This window comes from Heloderma suspectum, chromosome 2, assembly GCF_057233095.1.
Source record: "Heloderma suspectum isolate Gila_16-S chromosome 2, 16-S_ref, whole genome shotgun sequence".
NCBI classification, from domain to species: Eukaryota; Metazoa; Chordata; class Lepidosauria; order Squamata; family Helodermatidae; genus Heloderma; species Heloderma suspectum.
The window spans coordinates 406,288,920-406,316,528 of NC_139459.1; the positions used below are offsets into that span (position 1 = coordinate 406,288,920).

Genomic DNA, 27,609 nt, shown 5'->3' on the forward strand with positions numbered 1-27,609 from the left:
TTATATGCCCTCTTTCGTTTTTGTTGTTAGATGCTCCTTTGTATTCAGATTAGGCCTCAGTACAATAATGTAGCACTTGGGGAGAAAGATGCAGCCCAGTAAGCCAGCACTGGAGGCCAAGATGGAGAAGACCTGCACGGCCACCATGTATTTCCCCTTGGTGCTCAGGTAGGTGGGCACAAAGGACACCCACACGCTGCAGAAGACCAGCATGCTGAAGGTGATCAGCTTGGCTTCATTGAAGGCCCCGGGCAGCTTCCGGGCTAGGAAAGCCACCGTGAAGCAGATGGCAGCCAGGAAGCCCATGTAGCCAAGGGCAGCATAGAACATGGCGACAGACCCTTCGTTGCATTGCAGGATGATCTGTCTAGGCTGGGAGTGCATGTCAGAGTCAGGGAATGGGGGAGAGTGGCCCAGCCAGATGGTGCAGATGACAACTTGGACACCGGAACAGGAAATGACAATGGAGTTGGCCAGACTCTTCCCTAGCCACCCCCTCACCCTGTTCCCTGGCTTTGTGGCCAGGAAGGCCAGCACCACAGTGATCGTTTTGGCCAACAGTGAAGAGACGGCAACGGAGAAGATGATGCTGAAGGCCGTTTGTCGGAGGAGGCAGGTCGCTTTCCTTGGCCGGCCAATGAAGAGAAAGGAGGAGAAGAAGGAAAGCAGGAGGGAGACGAGGAGAATGTAGGAGAGGTCCCGGTTGTTGGCTTTGACTATTGGGGTTTCGAGGAATTTAATGAAGATTCCTAACACAAAGCCGGTGATTAAGGACAAGAATAGGGCAAAGGATGCCAGGAAGATCCCCAGATACTCTTCATAGGACAGGAAGGTTATAACCTTGGGGATACATTCATCTTGGTCCTGGTTTGGATGCTGTTCATCCGGACACTTGCTGCAATGGTCTGCATCTGGAAAGAACAGGAGTAACATGGGTGGGAGGGTGTTGTTGCACTCGTGTCCTGTTTGTGGGCTTTCTAATGTGGCAACTGGCTGGCCCCTGTGGGAACAGAATGCTGGACTAGATAGGACTTTGGTCTGATCCAGCAGGGGTCTTCTTACATTTTTATGAATATTTTGTGAATAAACTCAAATGTTACAAAATGCCACTAAGCCTCCACTGCTTACATAGATGACCCCGGGTTCTAGTATTTTGAGAGAGGAAGAAAAATGTCCCCTATCCACATCCTCCACACCGTTCATAATTTTGGAGACCTCTATCATTCCTCACCTTGCTTGCCTTTTTTTCCAAGAAAGCAGTCTCAGCTCTTGTAACCTTCCCTCGTAGGGGAGATGCTCCAGCCCCTCGGTCATTTTTGTTGTCCCATTCTGCACTTTCTCCAGCTCTACAATCTCTTTTTTTAGGTGTGGTGACCAGAACCGTACATAGTATTCCAAGTGTGGTCACACCATAGATTTGTATAGGGGGAGCAAGATATGGGCAGTTTTATTCTCAAATCCTTTTCTAACTTTACCTAACATGGAATTTGCTGTTCACGCAGCAACTGCACACTGGGTTGACATCTTCACTGAGCTGTCCACCACAACCCCAAGATCTCTTTCCCAGTCGGTCACCGCTAGTTCAGATCCCATCAGGTTATACTTGAAGGTGGGATTTTTTGCCCCACCATGCAAACTTCCTCCCAAGGGAGGCAGAAAATGCAAGTGAAATTCTCATCTTCCCAAAGCAGAGAAACCATGTTGACAGGATGGAGGAGATGCTCTGCAGAGGTGACTGTGGGGTTGTGGAAAACTGCTGGAAAATAATTTGGGGACACCCACTTCCCTTTTTTTGTAAAGCAGCCTTCCCCAACCTGGTGTCCTCCAGATGTGTCGGACTGTGATGCCAACTATTCCTAAGCATTGATCATGCTGGTTGGGACTGATGGGAATTGAAGTCCAGAACAACTAGAGGGCACCAGGTTGGGGAAGGATGCTCTAGAACAGGCTTCCCCATCTGATACCTTCCCCAACCATGCTGCCTGTGGTCTCTTCCAAAGTGTGAACTACAAAAATGTTGCCAGTCTCAATTTGGACACTGGGGTGGGGGTGGGGGTGCTTTTTATCTTTCAGCAGCTCTTTCTCCCTCAGATTTCACCATTTCTACTGACATGTCCAGGGTATCTAAAATGATCCTTTCCTTCTGGTACCTGAGAACATCAGAAAGATTGCTCAACCTGTTTTGATTCTATAAAGGTTTGAAGGACCCACCACTGAACATCACTGAATATAGCAGAGTTCTCAGCTTCTTGAAGGGCCTTAACAGAGCCTTTCTGCTGTGACACCGATAATAAACAACACAATAAAGATCCAAGTCCAGAAATTCCTCTAAAAAACCTTCACAGAAAATGTCTGGGTGTATCTTTGCCCACCTCCCCAGGGACTGCATTCTCCTTTGGAGTCACCCACCTTCCTGGGTGGAGATGGTCCCTTCCGCGCAGGGAGCACAGTCATAGCAGCAAACAGGCTGTCCTTCCTTAACCACCTTCTTGAATCCAGGGCGACAGCTCTCCACGCACCTGGAACGTGGCAGGGGCTAAGCACAGAGACAAGGACCATCAAGGAAAAAGTGTCAGGACTCATTCGTCTACAGAAAGGAGAGACAAGGTTGGAAAAGTCCCAACATGGCCTCGAGCCACAGGTTCAACTTGAGGCCTGTGACCCAGCCTCACTGGAGGCCTGTTACCAGGTCTGCACTGAGTGAGTGCTGGCATGAGAAGAGGTCTTTATGTCTTACATTTCTATATTGCCCATTAGTGAGCCGGGCACTTTTCTAGAGAAGGCGTAAACCATAATGTACAATAACATAGTAAAAAATAATTTAGAAAACCATAAGTTTATAATGGGACAAAAACAAAGTAGTAACCAAATTCAATCATACAATCATAGACTGATAGAATAGTAGGGATGAAGGGGCCTACAAGGCCATCGAGTCCAACCCCCTGCTCAATGCAGGAATCCAAGTCAGAGCATCCCTGACAGGTGGCTGTCCAGCCTCGTCTTGAACACCTCCAGTGTGGGAGAGCCCACCGCCTCCATTGGCTCCATTGTTGCACTGCTCCAACAGTCAGGAAGTGTTTCCTGATGTTCAGCCGGAATCTGGCTTCCTGTCACTTGAGCCCATTATTCCGTGTCCTGCACCCTGGGATGTAGGGATGTACGAAAGTCACTTACCTTTTCGAAGGGTGACATTCACGGTGGGGGGGAGGCGCTCTGTCCCTCCCCCCCGAAATTCTGGCCGGGGGGGCGCTCCGTCCCTCCCCCCCCCGAATCCTGGCCAGCCGGCTCCGCGTTTTTTTTTTCTTTTAAATCAGCCGTGATAGGCTACATAAATCTTTACGTAGCCTATCACATTTTTTTGTTTTTGTTTTTATTGGAAATGGCAGCGGCGGCAGCCGGTCGGAAGACCAGCCGCCGCCGCACTGCCGCCACACCGCCACTGGAGCCGCCGCCGCCAGGAAGATTCGCCGAAGGTAAGTCCCGTCCCGGGGGGGGCGGGGGGGCAAACCGTTTTGCCACCGATTTCGGGGGGCCAAATGCACTGGCATTCAGCCTCCCCGAAATTTGTGGTGAAATTCTCTGACATCCCTACTGGGATGATCGAGAAGAGATCCTGGCCTTCCTCTCTGTTACAACCTTTCAAGTACTTGAAGAGCGTTATCCTATCTCTCCTCAGTCTTCTCTTCTCAAGGCTAAACATGCCCAGTTCTTTCAGTCTGTCTTCATAGGGCTTTGTTTCCAGTCCCCTGATCATCTTTGTTGCCCTCCTCTGAACCCTCTCCAGTTTGTCTGCATCCTTCTTCAAGTGTGGTGCCCAGAACTGAACACAGTACTCCAGATGAGGCCTAACCAGTGCCGAGTAGAGGGGAACTAGTACTTCCCGGGATTTGGAAGCGATGCTTCTATGAATGCAGCCCAAAAGAGCATTTGCCTTTTTTGCAGCCACATCACATGGTTGGCTCATATTCAGCTTGTGATCGACAACAATTCCAAGATCCTTCTCGCTTGTAGTGTGGTTGAGCCATGTATCCCCCATCTTGTAACTGTGCCTTTGGTTTCTTTTTCCTAGGTGCAGAACTTGGCATTTATCCCTATTAAATGTCGAGGTTAATATTAAGTCGAGGTATATGATGTCTACAGCATTCCCACAGTCCACAAGGGAAGTTATTTAATCAAAAAATGAGATCAGATTTGTCTGGCAAGACTTGTTTTTGACAAATCCATGCTGGTTTCGAGTAATGACTGCATTGTTTTCAAAGTGCTTACAGATGGATTGCTTGATCATCTGCTCCCGAATTTTCCCAGGGACTGATGTCAGACTGACTGGTCTGTAGTTCCCAGGTTCCTCCTTTTTGCCCTTTTTGAAGAGAGGGACAACGTTAGCCCTCCTCCAGTCATCTGGCACTTCCCCGGTCCTCCAGGATTTCTCAAAGAGAATAGACAGCGGTTCTGAGAGTTCTTCTGCCAGTTCCTTTATTACTCTAGGATGCAGTTCATCTGGCCCTGGAGATTTGAACTCATTCAAAGGAATTAGGTGTTCCTTGACCATATGCCTATCGATCTCAAGCTGCAATCCTGCCCCTTCAGCCTGTACTTCACCTTTGCCAGGGGGGTCATAGACTCTCTTTTGGGAGAAGACTGAGGCAAAGTAAGAATTGAGCACCTCTGCCTTTTCCTTGTCATCGGTTACCATTTTGCCATCTTTATTTAATAGCTGAACCACTATTTCTTTCCTCTGCCTTTTACTATGCACGTAGCTGAAGAAAGCATTTCTTATGTTTTTAGCATCCCTCGCTAACCTCAGCTCGTTCTCAGCTTTAGCCTTCCTGACGCCATCCCTGCAATCCTGTGCTACCTGCCTGTACTCTTCCTTTGTTACTTGGCCTTCTTTCCACTTCCTATATGTGTCCCTTTTTGTTTTCAGGTCATCTCTAGGCTTTTGGTGAAGCCACATTGACTTCTTCTCTTGTCTTCCACCTTTTCTTCTTGTTGGAATTGTTTGGGATTGTGCCTTGAGAATTTCCTTTTTTAAAAGTTCCCACCCATCTTGGACTCCTTTTCCCGTTAGCGTCGCTTGTCATGGGACCTGTCTGATCATTGTTCTGAGTTTATTAAAATCAGCTTTCCTAAAATCCAGGGTACGCGTTTGACTACACTCAGCCTTTGCTTCCCTTAGAACCAAGAACTCAAGTACAACATGATCGCTTTCCCCCAGAGTTCCTGTAACTGCTACTTTATCCACTAAGTCATCTCTGTTGGTTAGGATCAAGTCAAGGAGAGCCGATCCTCTAGTTCCTTCCTCTACTTTCTGTAGGAGGAAGTTATCCGCCACACAAGTCAGGAATTTCCTGGAGGGGCCATGTTTTGCAGAATTTGTCTCCCAACAAATATCGGGGAAATTGAAGTCCCCCATGACTACTACATCACCCTTCCTTAAAACATTGGCTATTTGCTTTTCAAAAGTTTCATCCTCGTCTTCTCCTTGGTTGGGTGGCCGGTAGTAGACTCCGACCACCAGGTTCCTTTTATTCTTTGTGTTTGGCCACAGCATGAAAAACTTCATCAGGAGGACTTTAAACTGGATCCTACTGGATGATGTAGTAGTAATGGGGGACTTCAATTTCCCCGATATTTGTTGGGAGACAGATTCTGCAAAACATGGCCCCTCCATGAAATTCCTGACTTGTGTGGCAGATAACTTCCTCCTACAGAAAGTAGAGGAAGGGACGAGAGGATCGGCTATCCTTGACTTGATCTTAACCAACAGAGATGACTTAGTGGATAAAGTAGCAGTTACAGGAACTCTGGGGGAAAGCGACCATGTTGTACTTGAGTTCTTGGTTCTAAGGGAAGCAAAAGCCGAGTGTAGTCAAACGCGTACCCTGGATTTTAGGAAAGCTGATTTTCATAAACTCAGAACAATGATCAGTAAGGTCCCATGGCAAGCAATGCTAGTGAGAAAAGGAGTCCAAGATGGGTGGGAGCTTTTAAAAAAGGAAATTCTCAAGACACAATCACAAACAATTCCAACAAGAAGAAAAGATGGAAGACAACAGAAGAAGCCCATGTGGCTTCACAAAAAGCTTAGAGATGATCTGAAAACAAAAAAGGACACATATAGGAAGTGAAAAGAAGGCCAAGCAACAAAGGAAGAGTACAGGCAGGTAGCACAGAATTGCAGGGATGGTGTTGGGAAGGCTAAAGCTGAGAACGAGCTGAGGTTAGCGAGGGATGCTAAAAGCATTGCAGCTTGAGACTGAGGGATGCTAAAAGGATTGCAGCTTGAGATCGATAGGCATATGGTCAAGGAACACCTAATTCCTTTGAATGAGTTCAGATCTCCAGGGCCAGATGAACTGCATCCTAGAGTCATAAAGGAACTGGCAGAAGAACTCTCAGAACCACTGTCTATTCTCATCTGGAGTACTGTGTCCAGTTCTGGGCACCACATTTTAAGAAGGATGCAGACAAACTGGAGAGGGTTCAGAGGAGGGCAACAAAGATGATCAGGGGACTGGAAACAAAGCCCTGTGAGGAGAGACTGAAAGAACTGGGCATGTTTAGCCTTGAAAAGAGAAGAGTGAGAGGAGATAGGATAGCGCTCTTCAAGTACTCGAAAGACTGACAAAGAGAGGAAGGCCAGGATCTCTTCTCAATCATCCCAGAGTGCAGGAAACGGAATAATGGGCTCAAGTTACAGGAAGCCAGATTCCGGCTGAACATCAGGAAAAACGTCCTGTTAGAGCAATATGACAATGGCACCAATTACCTGGGGAGGCGGTGGGCTCTCCCACGCTGGAGGCATTCAAGACGAGGCTGGACAGCCATCTGTCAGGGATGCTTTGACTTGGATTCCTGCCTTGATCAGGGACTTGGACTCGATGGCCTTGTAGGCCCCTTCCAACCCTACTATTCTATGATTCTATGATATTACAGTTATGGGAGTTTATCTGATGTGATAAAAGAGATGATTTCCCCCACCTTGTGGAGACGCTTGGGCCACACAAGGGCATCCTGGTTGAAGGTGAGCTTTCGGTCTGTGGATCCCCGCCTTTCCATCGTCCCAAATTTCTCTCTAATGGCAGATGCATTGCGAAACACCACCCAGTTCACGATGTCAAAGTCGGCTGCCAGCTCTCCGTTCCCGTCCAAATACGCTCCGTCCAGGATGGAAGCGTTGTAATGCTGGGGGTTCCTCAGGAAAGTGTGAAACTACAATGTCAGAAGGAACACCAGCATTTAGTACAAAGCAAACCCACATTCAGCATCTCAGTTCACCCTGGAATCTCCCATGACTCAGGGCTGCTTCCACACTCAAGGGGCTGGTTTTCTCTTACCCTTCACAACACACCTGGTTTCATTCCTGAATCCCCCCGCCCCCCTTTCTGCTTTAACAGTTTGTGGAGCTACAGCTAAACTTTTATTGTCTGTTCTCTGTTTTCTAGAGATTAGCATTCCACAGAAACTTCTGTTTGCATCCTAAGCAGAATTCTGCAAATGTGGCCTGGGCTTGACCCTCAGGCAAAGTCCGACTGGTGATTTCCTCGGGTACATTTTGGGCACCATAAAAAGGCAGCGAACTGTCCGTTAGACAATGCATTCTTATACAGTACATGTCGATTCAGGTAAATGCTCTATTAAATATAATGGGACATCCCCAAATAAGTGAGCATTTACTCTTAACTGGGAGTAAGGCTCTCTTGAGCAGACATATATAGGATTGCACTATATAGATTATATTTTTAGTATTGTGGCAGATCAGGCAAATCTTTCACATCTGCATGGTCTTCCCCCTGCTGCTCGATTAGGAAATTCTATAATTAAATGCCTCCAACAGAATTTTGGGATTAAAAATGCTAAGGCCTCATATCACCCAGTACAGGCTTCTGACCCAAGAGTGATCACAACGTCTTAGCTCTGAGCTTTGCCAGATGTACCAGGCGATTTGAGATAGATCCCTTGATGGCTTAGAAAGGAATCCAGATCAGGAGGTGTCAATGTTTGGTTTAGGACCATCAATTAGTCGAGTCTCGTTAAGTCATTAGGTCAGGTTGTTAGAAAAGGGGGAAGTCTAGCGAGACAGTCACATAAGTATAATCAGAAATAAACATGTTGACACAGTCGCGCTCTAATGAGTCAGCTAACGGCTCAGTCAGTTGACATGTCTTGCGGCTAACAGAAAATTGTAAAGGGGGGGGGGTATAAAAGATTTGTGCACGCTTAGCTCAGGGTCCAGACTGCTCTGCACCCGTTTTGCAAAACAAGTAATAAAATAGTGTTGGATCCACTGCTGCCTGCCTGGCATCCTTTCTTTCAACCAGAAGCAAAAACTTTTTATCTAACAATTTGGTGCCGTGAGGGCCCGCGGAGGAGAAGTGGCCACAGGCGGTTGTTTTACACTGCCTTCTCCTCAAGTCGGCGGCGGTGAAGGCGCTTGGGGACCAACGCCAGAGGAAGAGGGAGACATGATCACTCTTTTTAGGCACCGGCAGTGGATCAATAAAGCAGCTGGACGCAGCTGCGGGCGGGACAGAAGAGGCCTTTGGGGTAAGTGAAACAGCTTACATTAGGGGATAAACGCGGGACGGTGGTGTGTTTGTGCTTGCGTGAGACGCCTACGGGCGAAGCGAGTGAGGAGCCCCGATCTGCATTTCCCTACCCTGGCGATGGGCTGGGTCAGAGGAGGGCGAAGCGCGAGACTTGTTGATTGAAATTATCACCGTCATGGGCGGGTCCCAATCCAAGCCTGAAGAAGAGTCCCCTATGCCCTTAGAGTGTTGTTTGCGCAATTGGTCACATTTTAAGCAAGATTATGGAACTAAGATGACAAAGGATTGCCTTGTCCTTCTTTGTGCCTGGGAATGGCCGGTATTAGAACCAAATGGCCACCCGAGGGGTCTTTTGACCCAACCTTGGTATCTGTTGTGCGTATAATAGTAACACAAAGGGGAAGTTGAGACCAGTTCTCCTATATTGATTCATGGGCGACCTGCGTACCCCTTGGTGGCAAGCCCGCTCTGTGAGTTGTCAAATGCATGTCTCTAGCCCTTCCTGTGGTGGTCAATAAGAAACCAACAAAGAAAGGGCCACCTAGGGTCATGGCCACGGCACCGGAGGACCCACTGCTTCCTCCTCCCTATGGGACAGCCGTCACCAGACGACCGCGCCCATTACATGCACCACCATCTCCTGAGGAGCCCACTCGGCGGCCAAATGCACCCGAGGAGGACACCTCTCGCGAAGTGGTGCCAGAGGACCCCGTCCCTCTAGTTGAGTTCCAGGACACTTTGCAAGATCGTCTAAATTCCCTTGAAAAAAGTTAGAAATACTAGAGGACACATGGAGACCCTCGTCACAGGAAAGGGCCCCCGAAAAGGGCGGAGAGACAAAAGGGGGCCTAGCTACAATTTGCAAGAAGTCCTGACTTTAAACCAAGACAAAAACAAACCTCCTGCCGTGTTCCTCCAAAGGCTAAGGGAAGCCTTCGCCAAGTATACTGATATTGACTTGAATGACCCAAATAATTTAAAGATTCTCACGACTCAGTTCGTGGGAAATAGTTGCCAAGACATCAGAAAGAAGTTGCAGAAAGTTGAGAGAGGATTGGCGGCTGACCTAAGTGTTTTACTAGAGGTAGTTCAAAAGTTTATGAAAGACAAGAGGCAAGCAAAACTCCTCGCTGTGGTTCTCAGACCCGACAAAGGAGGAGCTAAAAAGAGACGAAAAGGAGGGAGGAAGGGGTCCTCACTGAGAAGAGACCAGTGTGCCTTCTGTAAGAAAATTAGGCACTAGAAGCGTGACTATGAAGCCTTGAAGCAAAAAGAGAGAGAGGAGGGTGCGAGGGGGGGGCAGAAAGGATTTTGCATAAACAAGAAAGAGACTAAGACAGACCGGGGCCTGGCCCCTTCTTAGCCGTCTCTGAGGCAAGACGGGACCCCATAGTCAAAATTAAAGTTGGGGGCCGCTCCTACGATGCCCTTGTAGATACAGGGGCCGCCCTGTCCATCCTCCCCCCTTAGCCAACCACCAACGGGAAGTGGGGGATCTACCACCATAATGGGGGTTGAGGGAAGGGCAACCCGAGTGCCCCTTTCTTGTCCGTTGCTCACCAAGGTTGAGAAAACACACCTAGAACATGCCTTTGTCTGTAACCCCTCCTGTCCGGTGCCATTGTTAAGAAGGGACTTATTGACTAAGCTCCAAATTGAGATTGCTTTCACTTCTGACGGAAGGATAGAAGTACGGCTCCCCCTCTTTTGGATTCTCCTGATGCAAGCAGGGAGTCTATTGCAAAGGTCTCGAGCAAACTGGGCTCCGTCAGTCTGCGTGCCATCAGCCATTCCAGCTCTTCTGCTGACATTGGGGCCAACAACTTCCATGGCAACTACGCCTTTGAGGGCACTGGTGATGAAGACCTCTAGGGGCCCTGCCCTGACGCAACTCTGTGGGATGTAAAATCTCCTCCTGGGTGGATCTCCATGTGCCTCAACCCCAGCCAGCTGCCCACCCTCTTGTCTACATGGATGGGGAAACGGCGCGACCGCTGTATGAGGCGCTGCAAAAAGATAAATTAGATAAATGGAAATGGACTAAAAAAATGAATAAGTCTTTCCTCAGTCTCAAAGCTGCCCTTGTGTCGCCACCTGCCCTGGCCATGCCGAATCCCAGTCGACCATTTAGACTCTATGTGCATGAGAATAAAGGCGTAGCCTCGGGAGTACTTTGCCAGCGAAAGGGCCCCTCCTGGAGGCCGGTGGGATATTACTCCAAGGTCCTTGATGTCGTGGCAAGAGGCTGACCAAGTTGCTTAAGGGCAAATAAGGCTGCAAAGAGGGCAGCCAAGGAAAGAATCCAAGGGACATTTCTCATCTTACCCAGAAGAGAGGAGCCCCCACATACTCCCCTTCCAAGTTACAGATGGCGCAAGAACACAGAGTAAGTCCCTGTGGCGACGGATGGATCCAGATGACAGATGGGAGACTGCTCCTACCACAGACCCTTCAGGGAGCTATCTTAGAGCAAGTGCATCACTCTCTTGGACATCCTGGGGCATCAGCCATGACTGACTATTGCAAGAGGCTGTTCGTCTCTCCTGGCCTAACTGTACGCGCCCATCGATTAGCAGCAACATGTGAGGTTTGCCAGAAAATTAATTCCCCCAGGGCACCCCCTCCACCAAGGGGAGGGTGACCATGGGCGCATTATCCCTTCCAGAGGGTGCAGATTGATTTTGCTGAAATGCCACCGTGTAGGGGTTACAGATATCTGCTTGTAATAGTGTGTCAAATGATGGGGTAGGTAGAAGCATTCCCATGCAGAAACTGTCAAGCAAAAACTGTAGTTGCTAAGTTGTTACAGGAGGTGATGCCCCGGTTCTCCCTGCCTGAGGTTGTAGAGTCCGACCAGGGCTCACATTTCACCTCAGCTGTTACGCAAGGACTGGCACGAGCTCTGGGGGTAAAGTGGCACTTACATTGCCCCTGGAAACCCCAGGCGAGTGGACAGGTTAAAAGAACTAATCGGAGTCTCAAGGAGACCCTAACCAAGCTCCAGCAAGGGGTAAAGCTTACTTAGATTGAGGCTTTGCCAATAGCTCTAACAAAGCTTCAAAGAATGCCAAGAAAAGACATAAAGTTGTCCCCGTTTGAGCTAATGTTTAGATTCCCGCCCCGGGTACACTGCGGAAGGAGGGAAGAAGTCAAGTGGGAAATGGGGGATCAGATGTTGAGGGGCCAGTTGACTTCTCTATAGTCTGTTCTTTCACAGCTACGAGCTTACTCCGTCCCATTCCAGAGGTTGCCGCTAGATGCTCCCATCCATCTCTTCCAGCCGAGAGACAAAGTGTTGTTGAAAAAGTAGAATAAAGAAGCTCTAAAAGAAGGGTGAGAAGGGCCTACCTGGTGGGACCAACCAGCCATTCATGTGTGAAACTTGTAGGTTCTAGCAAATGGACACATTGCAGCCGGTTAAAGCCATTTAGATAACCCCTGCCTCCTCCTGTCACCCGGAAAGAACAGGAGGTCACAGGCAACAGTCCCCTGCTCCCTGGCACCCCCCCCCCGCCCCCCGGAAGCTGCCAGGGACACAGGCAAAGAAGCCATCCAGGAGCCACAATCGCCTCTTGTCTATAAATCCCAGCAGTTAATTGAAACTGCCCTGTCAAAACAAATGCTTTTGCTTTACTGCACAGACAAAGAAACTCCGCTTTAAGACATGAGTAAAGACTTAAAGGAGGGAATTGTTAGAAAAAGGGGAAGTCTAGCGAGACAGTCACATAAGCATAATCAGAAATAAACATGTTGACACAGTCGCACTCTAATGAGTCAGCTAACGGCTCAGTCAGTTGACATGTCTTGCGGCTAACAGAAAATTGTAAAGGGGGGGGGTATAAAAGATTTGTGCATGCTTAGCTCGGGGTCCAGACTGCTCTGCACCCGTTTTGCAAAACGACTAATAAAATAGTGTTGGATCCACTGCTGCCTGCCTGGCATCCTTTCTTTCAACCAGAAGCAAGAACTTTTTATCTAACAAGGTGAGCCATCAAATGAGTGACCAAGAGGCCTCACTGGAGACCATAAATATGTAAGTTAAGATATGGATTATCACTGAGAACAACCAAATGTACTTGACTCTGCTTTGAAGCCTTGTTTACGAACGATGTTAGATGTTCTCATGCGTTTGAATTTCTGCATGCATGAGGCCTTGTATTTAGTACTGTGATGCTACTACTTTGGAGGAAAAGACAAAAAGACTGAATTTTGTCTGGGAGAGGGCTTCTTACGAACCAGAGTTCTGTATGACCTACATCTGAGTGAAGTTTTGAACTGGCTCTAGATGGTATCTGGTTGTAAGGAGAACTTATAGAATCGTAGAATGGTAGGGTTGGAAGGGGCCTACAAGGCCATCAAGTCCAAGCCCCTGCTCAATGCTTGACTGTATACACGGTCAGACACGCGATCAGAATGTGCTTGACTGTTCTCTGAATATCTTGGCTCATGCATCATCAAATGGTCCAGAGGGTTTTTAAAAATGCTCCCAGCAGACAACTATTCTCTGCACTATATAAAAACAGAGAGAACCACTGCTATCTAGAGTTTTTAGAAAGCTAAGTTCAATTGCCCACAATGGAGAAAAGTGCCAGATGACACAGTATGAAAAGCCACTGTAATAATCAATAATCAATACTGTTCCTCCCTCCCACATCAGCCAAACAGATCCTTCCTATAAGCTGCAGGAACACACCCACTCGCGCAGGCGAAGGAGGGGCCGGATGGAGTTAGGCGAAGGCCCACGGAGTCCCCACGTGCTTATTCAGGCTCCCGCAGCCAAAGAGGGAGCCTGCAGAGGGAGGGGGTGCTATAGTATAGCCGGGGAGGTGCCAAAGTGGCAGCCCAGCTGGAGGCAGGAAGGATCAGCCAGAGGCAGCAAGATGGCCGACTCCCGTGGGGGAGGAGAGGGAAGGGCCTGCGCAGGCACAGGGGGGCGGAGCCACTGCTGGGGATCAGACCAGCTGAACGGCGTCCTCAGAGGCCGGTCTTGGGGGCCCAGAGAGGGAGCAGCACAGGGGGTTTCTCAGTTGGGTTTGCTCCACAAATACACAGCATTTCACACACTACTACATTGGTCATTGGAGTCCAATTCCAAGACACCCATTCTGGAAGTGAACAATTGATCACCATGTTCCTCAGAGATATCCGGGATGGGAAAGGGAATACCTGCCATGGCTGCAGCCCCTGAACGTCCAGCCTGCCTCCACCCTCCACCACCCTCCTCTTGGATCTGGAGGAAGAAGCGGCATCCAAGGCACGGGCCACAGCCTGGACCGTGTTGTAAATGAGGTAGCTGTCAAGAGACAGGATCATCTCCATGTCCTCTGGGCGCAGGGCCTCCAGTCTCTCCTTCTCCGTGCATCTTGTCCAGCCCTTCACAGACAACGCATGCTTTGAGTATGAACACTCAAATGCTTTCCCAACAAACTGCTTGATAAGAGAAGAAAAGCGCCAAAAATTTTCATATGGTTCCCTTTTATTTTTCTCGATAAGGAAGGAAAATATACCATGGATGCGTGGGGAAGGTATATGAGTCATCAATTCCAAGGTGAAGTCCCACACAGCTGTTATGATCCAGACTGTTCCAGCCCTGGGGTTGGTAAAGTAATCACCATACTCTTGTATAAAGTACATTCCGTTCAAGAAGGAGCTGGTATCTGCACAATAAACAAAAACATTGACGTCTCCCGATTCCTGAAATGAAGCCGGATGGATCTCCATTTGGTTTGCGCTCATCATTCTGGAGAATCTTTGTGTGAAAACAACACAAAGACGGTTCCTGGTGAGCTCAGCCATCAAAGTCCTCATGAACCTCTCTCCATTCTCCGTGTCCGAAGCGACGAGACCAACCAAGGTCCACCTGAAATGCAGGAGCACTTTGGCAATCCCCTGGTACTGGGTTTGGTCTTTGGGGACCATCGGGTAGAAAAAGAGGAACTGAGCTTTATCATTCAGCAGATGAGAAATAAAAGTATAACTGACCTGGCAAGGAAAGGAGGACATCAAGGTTGTATTTTGTGTCAGATCAGAGCTGAAGTATTTGTTGACACCGCTTTAAAGACATGTGTATTAGTGTCCATGAGGGCTGTGCAGGGACCGCCCGATCTGACTCGGAAGCCGCTTTGCGGCTTCGGAGGTGGGCCTGATTCGGCTTGTGCAGATTTGGGAGGGGCGACCCGATTCGGGATTCGGATCACGAACCCCACTTCGGGTCCCCCCCTGACGCCCCCACGCTCCTTGCCTGGGCCTTACATCTCCGCTGCCACCCGCTGCCACCCCAGCTCCTGAGGCCTGGCCACATGGCAACTCTTCTTCAGGGAGTTGCCATTTTTAAGAAATGGTGGCAGTGGCAGAGAAGGCGGCTCAGGTAAGGACCTGGAGGCGTGGGGGGGCTGGGCCGGCAGGGCTGAAGCTCCAAAGCGCACCGAATGCTTTGGAGCGCCCCTGACGAACTCCGGGTCGCTTCAGGCCCCCTCCGCTTTGCCTCGGCAGGGGCTCAAAGTGACCCGAAGCGGCCCGCTTCAACTTGGGATTGAGGCCTCAGGCGGAAGCAGTGCACAGTCCTAGTGTCCATCACTACTGGGGCTGTGCACGGACCCCACCCCCGCTTTGCTTCAGGTCGTGCTTCAGACCTTCCAAAGCAGCCCCACTTTGCCTCGGACAAATTTGGGCCCCATCTGCTTCACTTGGATTTGCATCCGAAGCGAGGTTCGGATATCTGAATCATTCTGATATGACATTTTCCCTTTGATTAGCAAAGCAAAACAGAAATGGCTGTAACACTTTCAGTTTTTATGATAGACAAATGGAATTTGGAGAATTCCCCAATGGAATTCAGCCCCCTGTCAGCCCCATAGGGGGGGGGTCCCACCTGCCAAATTTCAGACTGTTTGGCCCAGGTGTTTTTCTGCTAAGTGCAGGTGAAATCTATTTTTTCCCAACAAAAGCTCTCAAAACCAAGAGCTGTAACTTTTCACTATTTCCACAGAGATGCGTGACATTTGGGGACCTTTCAGCTCCCACAGGGGGGGCGCCACCTGCCAAATTTCAGACAGTTTTGCCCCAGAGGCTTTGTGGTAGGCACAGATAAAATGTGCTGCTCTCAAAATCTCAAAGCAAAGCACTTAAAATCAGAGAAGTTTAAGCGGTGATTCGGAGGAGGTCACTATCCCTAATCTCTGCTGAAGGTTTCTTTGAAGTGCAAATCACCCCTTTCCCCTGGTACTTTCCAATTCAGAATTACAGTCAATGACCTCAGGCTCTCAGTTGTCTTCTCTGAGAGGCAAGAAGACACAGCAACCCTGCCAAGCGGGATCTGTGATCATTCTAGAGCTAATACATGCCAATGAGCGCTGACCTCCAGGGATGCGTGCAGTTATCAGAACAAACCCAGGCTCGCCAGGCTGCTTTGCTGACGCTAGAATCATAGAACAGTAGGGTTGGAGGGGGCCTACAAGGCATCGACTCCAACCCCCTGCTCAGTGCAGGAGTCCAAGTCAGAGCATCCCTGACAGGTGGCTGTCCAGCCTCGTCTTGAAGGCCTCCAGTGTGGGAGAGCCCAGCGCCTCCCTAGGTCATGGGTTCCATTGTCGCATTGGTCTAACCGTCAGGAGGTTTTTCCTGATGTTCAGCCAGAATCTGGCTTCCTGTAACTTGAACCCATTATATTGATATTTATATTTTATATTAAAGTTGCTTTGGTTAAAAAGCTCATACATGGAACTTGGGAATGCGTGTGTGTGTGTGTGTGTGTGTGTGTGTATGTATATGTGTATGTGTGTGTGTGTGTATATAGATATATATATATATATATATATAGATATAGATATAGATATATAGTGTGTGTGTGTGTGAGTATAGTTTTTTAATAAAGGATCTAGAAAGAAAGAAAGAAAGAAAGAAAGAAAGAAAGAAAGAAAGAAAGAAAGAAAGAGGGAGGGAGGGAGGGAGGGAGGGAGGGAAAACTACTAAGGAATGGTTGACTTGAGAACAGAGGCTGGCGGAGAACCCGTGGGTCCAAGAGGGTGTATCATAGTTGTCAGGACTGGGCCGGCCTGAGGCCAGATTAGAGGCTTAAATAATACTTTGACCACCAGGGCATATTCTGTACGGAAGAGCGGCCTGTGTGTGTAAACAGAACAACAATGCCTTGCCCAGCAGGGCATCTCTGGACGAGCGGCTGGGGCCAGGAAGGTGAAGCAAACCAAAGCCAATCCTGCCAAGAAGCCAAAGCCAAGCCCGGCATATTCTGTAACAGGGGAAGACCATGAGGGGTGACGGGCTTGACTGCCCGGGGCAAACAGCAAGAGCAAAGGAAAAGCAGATCCAGAAAGGGAACTCCCTGCATGCCGAAGGGCAGGGAAGGGAGTAGCACTATTCCCTGCGTTACTCATCGGGATGTGAAGCTGGGGAATGTGCCAGGCGGAGGCTGGGGGAGAGACACCCGTAGGTGCAGCAGGGTGCAAATACGCAATAGGCCCGTGGTGTCATAGAATCATAGAATCATAGAATAGTAGGGTTGGAAGGGGCCTACAAGGCCATCGAGTCCAACCCCCTGCTCAATGCAGGAATCCAAGTCAGAGCATCCCTGACAAATGGCTGTCCAGCCTCGTCTTGAAGGCCTCCAGTGTGGGAGAGCCCACCACCTCCCCAGGTAATTGGTTCCATTGCCGTATTGCTCTGACACTCAGGAAGTTTTTCCTGATGTTCAGCCGGAATCTGGCTTCCTGTCACTTGAGGCCATTATTCCGTGTCCTGCACTCTGGGATGATCAAGAAGAGATCCTGGCCTTCTTCTCTGTGACAACCTTTCAAGTACTTGAAGAGTGCTATCATATCTCCCCTCAGTCTTCTCTTCTCAAGGCTAAACATGCCCAGTTCTTTCAGTCTCTCTTCATAGGGCTTTGTTTCCAGTCCCCTGATCATCTTTGTTGCCCTCCTTTGAACCCTCTCCAGCTTGTCTGCATCCTTCTTAAAGTGTGGTGCCCAGAACTGGACACAGTACTCCAGATGAGGCCTAACCAGTGCTGAGTAGAGGGGAACTAGTACTTCCCGGGATTTGGAAGCGATGCTTCTATTAATGCAGCCCAAAATAGCATTTGCCTTTTTTGCAGCCACATCACATTGTTGGCTCATATTCAGCTTGTGATCGACGACAATTCCAAGATCCTTCTCGCTCGTAGTGTGGTTGAGCCATGTATCCCCCATCTTGTAACTGTGCATTTGGTTTCTTTTTCCTAGGTGCAGAACTTGGCATTTGTCCCTATTAAATGCCATTCTGTTGTTTTCTGCCCAGCGCTCCAGTCTATCCAGATCACTTTGAATTTTGTTTCTGTCTTCCAAAGTATTAGCTATCCCTCCCAATTTTGTGTCATCTGCAAATTTGATCAGCATTCCCTGCACCTCCTCCTCCAAGTCATTAATAAAAATGTTGAAGAGCACTGGGCCCAGGACTGAGCCCTGCGGGACCCCACTCGTTACCTCTCTCCAGCTTGAGAAGGTCCCATTGAGAAGCACTCTTATCACTCTTATAAGCACTCTTTGAGTCCGATTCTGTAGCCAACTGTGGATCCATCGGATCGTTGTTTCATCTAGCCCACTTCGAGCTAGTTTGCTCATCAGGATATCATGGGGCACTTTGTCGAAAGCTTTGCTGAAGTCGAGGTATATGATGTCTACAGCATTCCCACGGTCTACAAGGGAGGTGACTTGATCAAAAAATGAGATCAGATTTGTCTGGCAGGACTTGTTTTTGACAAATCCATGTTGGCTTCGACAACATGGATTTTGTCAAAGCCACCCAGCCCGGATATTCCAACCAAGTACAGGGCGCTGGGCACCAGGCAGGCAGGCAGGCAGGCAACCTGGTTGCTCCTGCAAGCCTTGTCTGAAAGATCAGCCACTTGTACACATGGGCATTACAGTGAAACTGGGAACAGCTCATTAAACCAGCTCTGGTTCCTGTGGGCGGGTGAGCAGTGGGCAGGCACAGGCTGGCAGACGCTGGCGGAGAGACACCCGTGGGTGCAGCAGGGTGCAGATGCACAATACACAGACCCTGCCAGCTCTCCTGGGGAAGCCGCGCCATCCAGTTCTGCCAGTGACGGAAGAGGGGCTCCGGTGGAAGATCCCCGCTCCAATGAACCAAAGCGGCCTAAGCAGAGATGCATCCAAGAGACGGACCTCGAGTACAGCGAGGACAAATATGTCTCCGCTGGGACCATAAAACACGTAGGGCCCTGAGTTCAGACTGGAACTGGGCCTGGAGGAGACAAGCAGGCAAAACTGGCCCACCGAGGGCATATTGAGACGGAGGAGCCCGAGCTCTGACTGGAACTGGGCCTGAGACAAGCAAAACAAGCCCGCTAAGAGGCTTCCAAAAAGTGATCGTGATCATGTGATGGTGATGATGATGGTGCTAATAATAATAATAATAGTAATTCCCTGCCTGACCCAAGTAAAGACAAAAACTAGCCAGCCAAAATGAAGAGCAACCGCGGGGCGGGTGACGTGCCGCTCCCTCGCCCGAGGGCTGGAGGGTGGGCATCCCGGCAGGGCAGGCTGACTCTGGGGAAGACCAGCGGCTCCACTCAGTCAGCGTCCCAGCAGGAGCGCTGGGGTGTCACCACGTCGCCTGCCATGAATGCCCTCTCGCTGGGGACGGCGGTGGTGGAGAGCAGAGTCCTTCCCTGGCCACTCAAGCCAGGTCTGGCCAAACCTGGCTGCGGGACAACCAGGAGGCCATGGGGTCCACCAGGTAACGCTGCACAGACGCTGCGGCACCATCCTGGCGGGCCAGTTGGGTGGCTCTTGCCCCAACCACTGCTTGCACTGCCTTGTCCCAGAATCCCTGCCCTGTGGTCCTGCTGGGAGTGATGCTGCAGGAAGGGATGGTGCCCTGTTTCCCCTCCCACCCTCCTCTGGCACATGCTCCAGCCTCTTTACCCATCCCCCCCTCACTTGCCCCACCAGTATTTCCTGCCACCTCTGGGCTATTCAGAAGGCATCAAAATAGCTCTGAAACTCTGAGGCGGACAGAGGCGCTTCGGCGGTGACCCGCATTGCTTCGGAACGCCTCTGTGCTGGTCTGATTTGCTTCGCACGGAGGCACCCCTGAAGTGCCCCGATTTGCTTTGGTATGAGGATTCGGCACCAAAGGTTTCCACAGCCCTAATCCCTAGACCTGGTGGCAGTCAGTTCCACAGAGGTGAATTGTGCGCTGTTCAGACAAGTCCTTTGCTTTGAAAGGCTGACCTTGATGCTCATTAACCCAGCAAACACCCTTGTCCACCACTCCCTTTTTAACCTTTGCACTTTGGTACCAGGGGACTGCAGTCTGGCAATCCCTTATTACTGAGTTTGGTCCTTGGGGACCATCGGGAACTGAGAAAAAAGGGGACTGAGCTTTATCATTCAGAAGGTGAGAAATAAAAGTATAACTGACCTGGCAAGGAAAGGAAGACAGGCAAGGTGTATTTTCTTTAAAGTCAGAGTTGAAATATGTGCTAATCCCCCTTTAAAGCTGTCCAAATTAGTGGCCATCACTGCACCTTGGGGCAGTGAGTTCCACAGAGTTTAATTCTGTGCTGTTCGCTCAACGACACCCTTCTTGACCCAGCAAGCCTGCTTGTCCACCACTCCCTTTTTACTCTTGACATAAAATGAACTGAGAAGATGCCTGAGACTGTAATCCTAAACTCGCTTACTAAGTAATAAATCCTGCTCAACTCAACCGGACTTACTTCGAAATGACCCTGCAGAGCAACGCACTGCACCGGTTACCTACGGGTCGCAACAGGGCGTAGGCTTTCCAGAGAGCTGAAGGCATTGTACACCCCAGTGGAAACCTCTCTCAAATCACTTGCAACCCTCTTCAAAACTATATCCCCAGTCTCACTGGGTCATCCACTGCCCACCATTTCAGTTGTCTGAAATTAGACTCCGTTGCAACGTGGAATTAGACTCAGCTTGTGGCTGGCCCATTCCTCTCTATCCCCACCTGTGGGATTTTGTAGATGCCCAACACGGTTGAAATCTGGATGGAGATGTCAGAGTCAGATCCCTCAAGAACAGCCGATGGCTGATTCTGCCTTCCACATTTGTAGTTGGGAACATTCGCGTGCCCCACAGAGAGCAGGCTGAATAGGGCATCTGCAGTCATTCGTTCATCAAAGTAGTTCTCATGGATGTTGTAGCCCAGGGTGATGTTGGGTAAGAGCCTGGGATTCTGGTTGATCTCCTGAATGGCAAAGAACACGGACAGGATCCTCCAGTAATAACTGAATGCTTTACTGAAAAAATATACAAGGGACATTTCCATAACATAATCATATCTGAGACAGATAAAAGGGAGGACTTCTTCGCACAGCTCAGAGTTAAACTACGGAATTTGCTGCCACCAGATGTGGTGATGGCCACCAACTTGGATGGCTTTTTAAAACGATTAGAGAAATTCACACATGGTAACACTGTCAATAGTGTGACAGTTTGGGAGGTGATCATGCCTGGTGGAGGAGATGAACAACCAGTCCAGTCAGCCTCCCTCCTTATCTCCTTTCATAGTGTGTAACCCAGATTCAATCATCAAAAAGCCAGGAAATGGGAAGCCAAGGCTTTATCTGATGTGCCCTGTGAACAGTCATGATGTTGTGCAATGTCACAACTTGTGCTTGCTTACAACTTACCCTCCATGCACCTGCACTTTTCCTGGGTCTTTCACTCCCCAAACCATATTGGGAGGATGGAGTGCCTGGGACCAGCAGAGATGCTCCATGTTGTCCAGGTCCGGTATTGCCTGAGGAAGCACCTGAGCCTCACAGCATTGCCAGAGGAATCCTGCTGTGAGGCGCCTCACGCCTTTGTTCTGTGTGCTGACCCATGCCTCAACATTCCGACACTCTGCATTATGAGGCTCCCATAGACATTCATTATACAAATAAAAAATATTTTGCAAAAAAGCAAATTGAATTTTTAAAGAGGAAATACCATTCTGCCACCTTCAATAAAAAAGGGATTGAAACACATCCATCTGTAAAGTAAATTACATAGTTTTCCCACAAATCGTGGCACAAAGCGTAGGCAACACAAGCTTTGCAAACTTTTGCATGCTGGAGTTTTTCCCCCTCTTTCTTCTGTTAATCACCCTTTCTCCCTCAGTCTTTAACCAATCTTCCTAAGATGATCAGGTTATCTTACAGAGACAGTTCTTTCTTGCACGTGCAAATTTAAGGACAATTGGTGAAACCTCTTTAAATGTATTAAGGTTACATTAACCCACCCACCCTGATTGCCATTTAACATCAGTTTACTGATGCCTTATCTAATAGGAGCCACGACTTTGGCTCCGGTTAGACGCTAGGCTGTGTGGGGAGAGAAACAGGAACACAACTCCCTCCCGTGAGTTTGGTCTGATCTCACTTCCCAAATCAGGGACAGAATTTATTACAGACATCAGATTAGGGGGCAATCCTATGCGTGTTTAGGCAGAAAAAGTCCTGGCTGGGCCATACTGGGAGTTGTAGGACTTTTTTCCTATCTAAACATGCATAGGAGCATGCCCTAAAAGACAACAAGGAAACAACGCAGGTAAAAGGACAAAACAAAATGCAAACCTGCCTAGCCTATGTTCACCCAGTACAGCCCACCATCCTATGAAAGGCTCTCACACAGTGACTGCAATGCGTTTCGGGGGACAGCTTCTGTTCCCAGCATCCCATCTAATGATATTGTAGTTCCTCATTTGTTCCCCTTGGCCAAGGGAGGAGCAGGGCACCAGGGAGCTCTTCCAGCAGGTGCAAGGTGGCACAGGTCACGACTCACCACCCATTGGAGGCCGCCTAAAGGAGAATCACCGTGCCTGGCTCTAGGAAAGGAAATACCAGGAAGAGCTTAACAACCCATGCATCCTTCCAAACCCTCAACAGAAGGAAGCTGCATCAGCCAAAACATGCCCACAGCTGAGGGGAAATAGATGCTGAGAAACAGCTGAGCATCATGAATTTCTACTGGTCTGCTGGCTGTATATTCACTCCAACATCACAGGCAGTAAGGTCCTCGATACCGGCCGCTGGGGAAGGTGAGTGGGAGGGTGCTATTGCTCTCGTGTCCAGCTCTGGGTTTGCCCTGGGCACCTGGCTGGCCACCCTGGGAACAGAATACGGAAAGAGATGGATGCTTGGTCTGATCCAGCACAGCTTTGCTTGTGTTCTTATTAGCCCACAGGCCTAATCTGGCCAAGGGAGGTCCCCATCCAGCCCGCAGAGGCTTCACCAGCTGCCACCAGCCGCTTTGTGACAAATATTTGCCCCATGAAACCTTGCATTCTAGTTTGGGCCTCTCGCAAGACCCTTGCACCAGCCTGCCCAATACACTGCCTTGCAAATATTCAACTGAAATAAACAGAGATACTGCTCTCTGCATTGCTCATAAGCCACAAGTTTTCATTTCAAAAGCATATAAAATGCTGTGACTTTTCACTGACTCTGAACTGGCTAAAATTAACATGGGAAAGACAAGGTCAAAACGTGACCCTCTGTCCAATCGGGAAAAGCAACATGTGCGTTGGATAAGATGTTTTGAAGAAAGACGTCTGCTTATGAGTGCTACTCTTCGTATCTTTTGCTCATGTCACAAATGAGTAAAAGGAGTAAAAATGACATGAAATATTGTGAGAAGCAAATAGAACTGGAAAACACGTCATGTTTAAAGTAGTGAGACAACAGATCTGCAGAGAAGAATGCGAAGGGTATTCTGTTCTGGAAACGTAAGGAAATGTGTTGGGCACCAGGGCTGACAAGGATATTCAGTATATACATACTTCTTGCAAATCATAGGTAAGAAGGGGGGGGGGCACTAATAACTAATTGCTAACGAGTGCTGTTCCTGAGATCCATTTTTTGAAGCTTCATGTAAGAGCTCATAAGAAATCATAAATCTGAGATCCAGACCTGAGAACAAGTAGGGCAACAGCCCCTGTCCTCGTTGTCTTCTCTGCTCCTTTTGGAGAAGCTCGTCCGTGTCCCGTCTTAGGCGTGCTCCATAAACAATTCACAGAGCAATTTTTGGAATGCGTTTTGCTACTACAACCAGTTTGCATTTTTCTATGCAGTCTGTGCTCTTATATCGTATTTTGTGTTACTCTAAAGATCGCTTGGAAACTTTGAAGTAGAAGATGAAAAGATTCGCCTGATCTCAGATTCCTTTACAAAAGAATTTCTGTGTGTCAATCTCAACATTCAAGTTTACCCTGATTTCTGCTATGGTGTCATTTCCTTGATGGCATGTTGTTCTCGGGAATTCATTTTATTTATTAATTAATTTATTCATTCATTTCATTTCTATGCCACCCAATAGCCAACATTTACTGGAAGTGGGTGGCTGGCTGTCATGGAACAGCTGGATACCACAATTCAAGCTCACAGAATCCCTGGGCAAGGACAAATTTGTCACACACACAAACTGGATAAATACCTTCCTGTACTCATTCTATCCAAGGGGCAGTACAACAAATAGTGGCACATACCCACCCCCTGCAAACACAGAGATGTTGGGCCCATGGAACTTTAAGGAAACTTCTTTCCAAATAAGCCATAAGCGTATTTCAAAGTGCAGATTATTGAAGCCTTTCTAAATATGGGCAATAAAGCTTGTATAAATACTGCTTCAGTGTGTGATTAAATTCATAGGCCTGTCCCAGAGAAAAAAATCCCATATTCCATTCAGTCTTAAGAACATATGAACCCAGGAAGAGCACCGAGGGCCCACCTAGTCCAGCATTCCGGTCTCACGGTGCCCAACCAGCTGTCGGCTGGAAACCCACATGCTGAACAAAAGGAGAAGGTTCCCGAAACACAGCCCATACGAATGACAAAGAAAGGAACCAAACAGTTATCAAGTGGGCAACCTTGTGACAGTAGAACACGAATACAGAGCATTCGTTATCAGACAACGAGGACAATTGCTGTGGTCAGTGCAACAGTTGTTATTATTTACTGACAAGACCTCTGGAAGACGTCCCATTTCATCACTTCATCAAAACCAACGTCAAACCAAAAATTCCTCCATTAAACCTACATTTCTTACCCGGGGGGGCAGCTGAGTTCTTTCTTTGGCCTCTTACAAACCACTCTTGCAGCTTCCAAAAACTTCTAACCACAGAACTTGTTGGAGTTCGAAAGCCTGGATTACCCCAAAGCTAGCCTCAGGCTCTCGGCAGGTCACACAGGAGTGTACCGCGAATTGTTTCGGTGGCTACCAGGAGTCTCATCCACATCATCACTTAGTGAGCCTGTTCCCCCCACCCACCCACTCCCTCCCACTCTCGCCTTGTTCCGCCCTTTCTCCCTTCTCTGGCCAGTGTAGGTTAGAACCTCCCTCCCCAACCTATGTCTGACTCCCCCCATTTTTTTATTTATTTCCCTCTAAAACTGCAGTAGCACATTAGCACCTGCTCCTGAACAAATGCACTATTTCACTATAGAGCTATTTCACGATAGCGCTATAGTGCTATAGGGGGTATAGCTACTCCCCTTCAAATACTCCATTTTGCAGTAGTGCGAAATGTGCAAAATGGCAGAAAACATTGGGGAAACACCCCTTGATGGGGGGGTGAGGTCATACCAGGTGAAAAACACACCCCTGGGCAGAGCGATCCTGCCAGAGTAAATGCAGAGGGTTGGTGCACATCGCAACAGAAGTGCAGACAAGCTGAAGTGAGGAAAACAATCGGACTAAGAGTAGTCTCAGGAAAAACAGTTTGGGGGCACAAAACTCCATGCCAGTTGTGGGCTGGCCACAATGTCATGTGACCCGAACAACCACCAAATGCAGCAAAGCTGCAGTAAATTGCTTGTGGAGACAGGCCCTGGGATGGACACCATGACAGGAGATGAGGGGAGAGGGGGAGACTTGCTTGGCTGTCAGTCTCCTCCCACCGGGCATAATAACCCCTCACTGCAGGTTAGTATTTGATGCAATGGGACGCTTCCAACCACGTTCCGCAGCAACAGGTGTACATAGGCTCGCTGCCTCTGCTCCTGGAGGTAGCACAGGGACCTCAGGGCTAGTAGCCATGGATAGCCATCTCCTCCAGGAATTGGTCTAACCCTCTTTTAAAGCCATCCCAACTGGTGGCCATCACTGCATCTTGTGGTAGTGAATTCCGTGGCTTAACGCTGCGCTGTGTGAAGGAGTCCTTCCTCTTCCGGCCATTCGTGGTCCCGTCATGTTGGCTGACTCCTCCTTTACTACAGAATAGCTGCAGCTCAAACTCATTCAGCAACACCGACCATCTTGCTTGGCAGCTATGGGGCGGGAGTGGCATCTGCTCACAGGGCTTGTAAGAAAAGTGGGTCTTTGTTCTGTACATCAAAGCTATGGCAGAAAGACCCGATTGTCCTATCATAGGTCACTACATTTCCCCAAAGAAACCTGGCCAGCTGCAGCACATAAAAGGGCAGGCTGGGCACTGGATGGGGCTTTACTTTTGATGCACCCGCAAAGTCTTCCCCCAAAAACTACAGTGGAAAAGCCTTTTGCCTGCAGAAGGCACCAGATAATGGGGGAAATCCCTAGCAAATAAAGCATAATTGGAACTAATGAAATCACAAGAGATGACTTACTGGTAAAGATGGCTGCTAGAAGGCGGCTCCTTGAAATTGCTTGCAAATGAAAAAGTCTGCATTTCAGCAGAGATGACCCCGCCAATGGAGAGTTCTCCTGGCCTGTAATAACTGACTGGGTTCCTTCCACCCCTTTCCAAAGTCAAGGGGCATTTGGCCTGGAGTGTCCCACAGGCCGCCTGGGGCAGCAGCAGCAGCAGCCAGAGCAGAATCATTCTGGGGACGCCCGGCACAGCCTCCGCCGTAGCATCTGCTCCTCCCCACTAATAAGAAGAAATGGAAGACACCAAAGCCCCCTTGCAGGACCGAGGCTTCCGCAGCTTCCCAGGACAGATGGAGCCCAGCCAGCCAAGGCTTCACAGCTGAAGGGGATGACAGGAAGTCAGCCTCAGGCCCACACAGGCCTCCTCACCTGCCCTGACCCTCCTCCCAAGCTCTCTGTGGCACAGGAGGCATTTATGCACCAGTCCCTTTGCACCTGGATGCCTGACGTCACCTCATGTTGCTCTTGAATCTGATGTTTATGCCAAAAGCAGACTTGGAGGGGGGGGTGAAGGGCCAGGAGCTTTCATGAGAATAACAATTATTATTAATTAATAAGGAGAAAGAGAATCACCTCTGCAACATCCTGAAGTCTCTACGCAGCTTCAAGCACAGCTGGAGAAAACATATTTATGAAAATTCCCCTTTGGGGCTCCGTCTTCTGACGTGGATTAATGAGGGGGCAGATGAATGATATACCCCCGACATCCAGATCTCTCCCCACTTCTCCAGAATCAAACACAAGGTCTAGCGCAGGACCAGCTACATGGGTGGGCCCCGTTGGAATAGCCTGCAGCTCCCAGGAAGCCATGTTCTCCATGAAGTCCTGAGGTGCCCTTGTGAGGATGGCCTCTGAATGTACATTGAAATCTCCCAACACCAATAAGTTAGGGGACGGCACACGCACATCAGACTGTCAGAGACCACCTCAAGCACCTCGGTCAGGGAGTCAGTTGTGCAGTGGGGTGGGTGGTACGTGAGCAGAATCCGCAGCCTGCCCTTCAGGCCCAACCTCCAGTACACGCACTCGGCAACCTTGGTCTTCCGGAGAGGGGGACTGGTGAAGACCAAGGGCTCCCGGTAGATAAGAGCCACTCCCACTCCCTGATCCCCAGTCCTCGGCTGCTATGCATACGGAAAACTGGCTGGGCACATGACCACCAGAGTTGGAGCAGCGGCCCCAGCCAGCCAGGTCTCCATAATGCATGCCAGGTCTGCACCCTCATCCAGGATCATGTCACGGATGAGGGATGATTCTGGGTAACAGACCTGGCATTGCAGAGCAGCAGATGAGGGCCAGAAGGTGGAGTCACGCCCTCCCCAGCCATCCTCTGGCTCTGGACAGGCCCGGAACAGGGGACAGACATCATGCATCTCTCCCCTGTTCCCCTTACCTCGCAT

General features: G+C 49.2%; 1 protein-coding gene across 1 annotated transcript; it reads right to left on the reverse strand.

The window, feature by feature from the left end:
* On the reverse strand, nt 1–27,609 carry LOC146356755 (vomeronasal type-2 receptor 26-like). Its single transcript, XM_084830285.1, has 7 exons — nt 27,603–27,609; nt 26,579–26,703; nt 26,167–26,429; nt 22,553–22,690; nt 20,547–20,838; nt 2,410–2,536; nt 1–911 (listed from the first exon to the last, which is right to left on the reverse strand). Exons 1-7 carry the CDS (start codon nt 27,607–27,609, stop codon nt 1–3), a joined length of 1,863 nt encoding a protein of 620 aa, XP_084686411.1.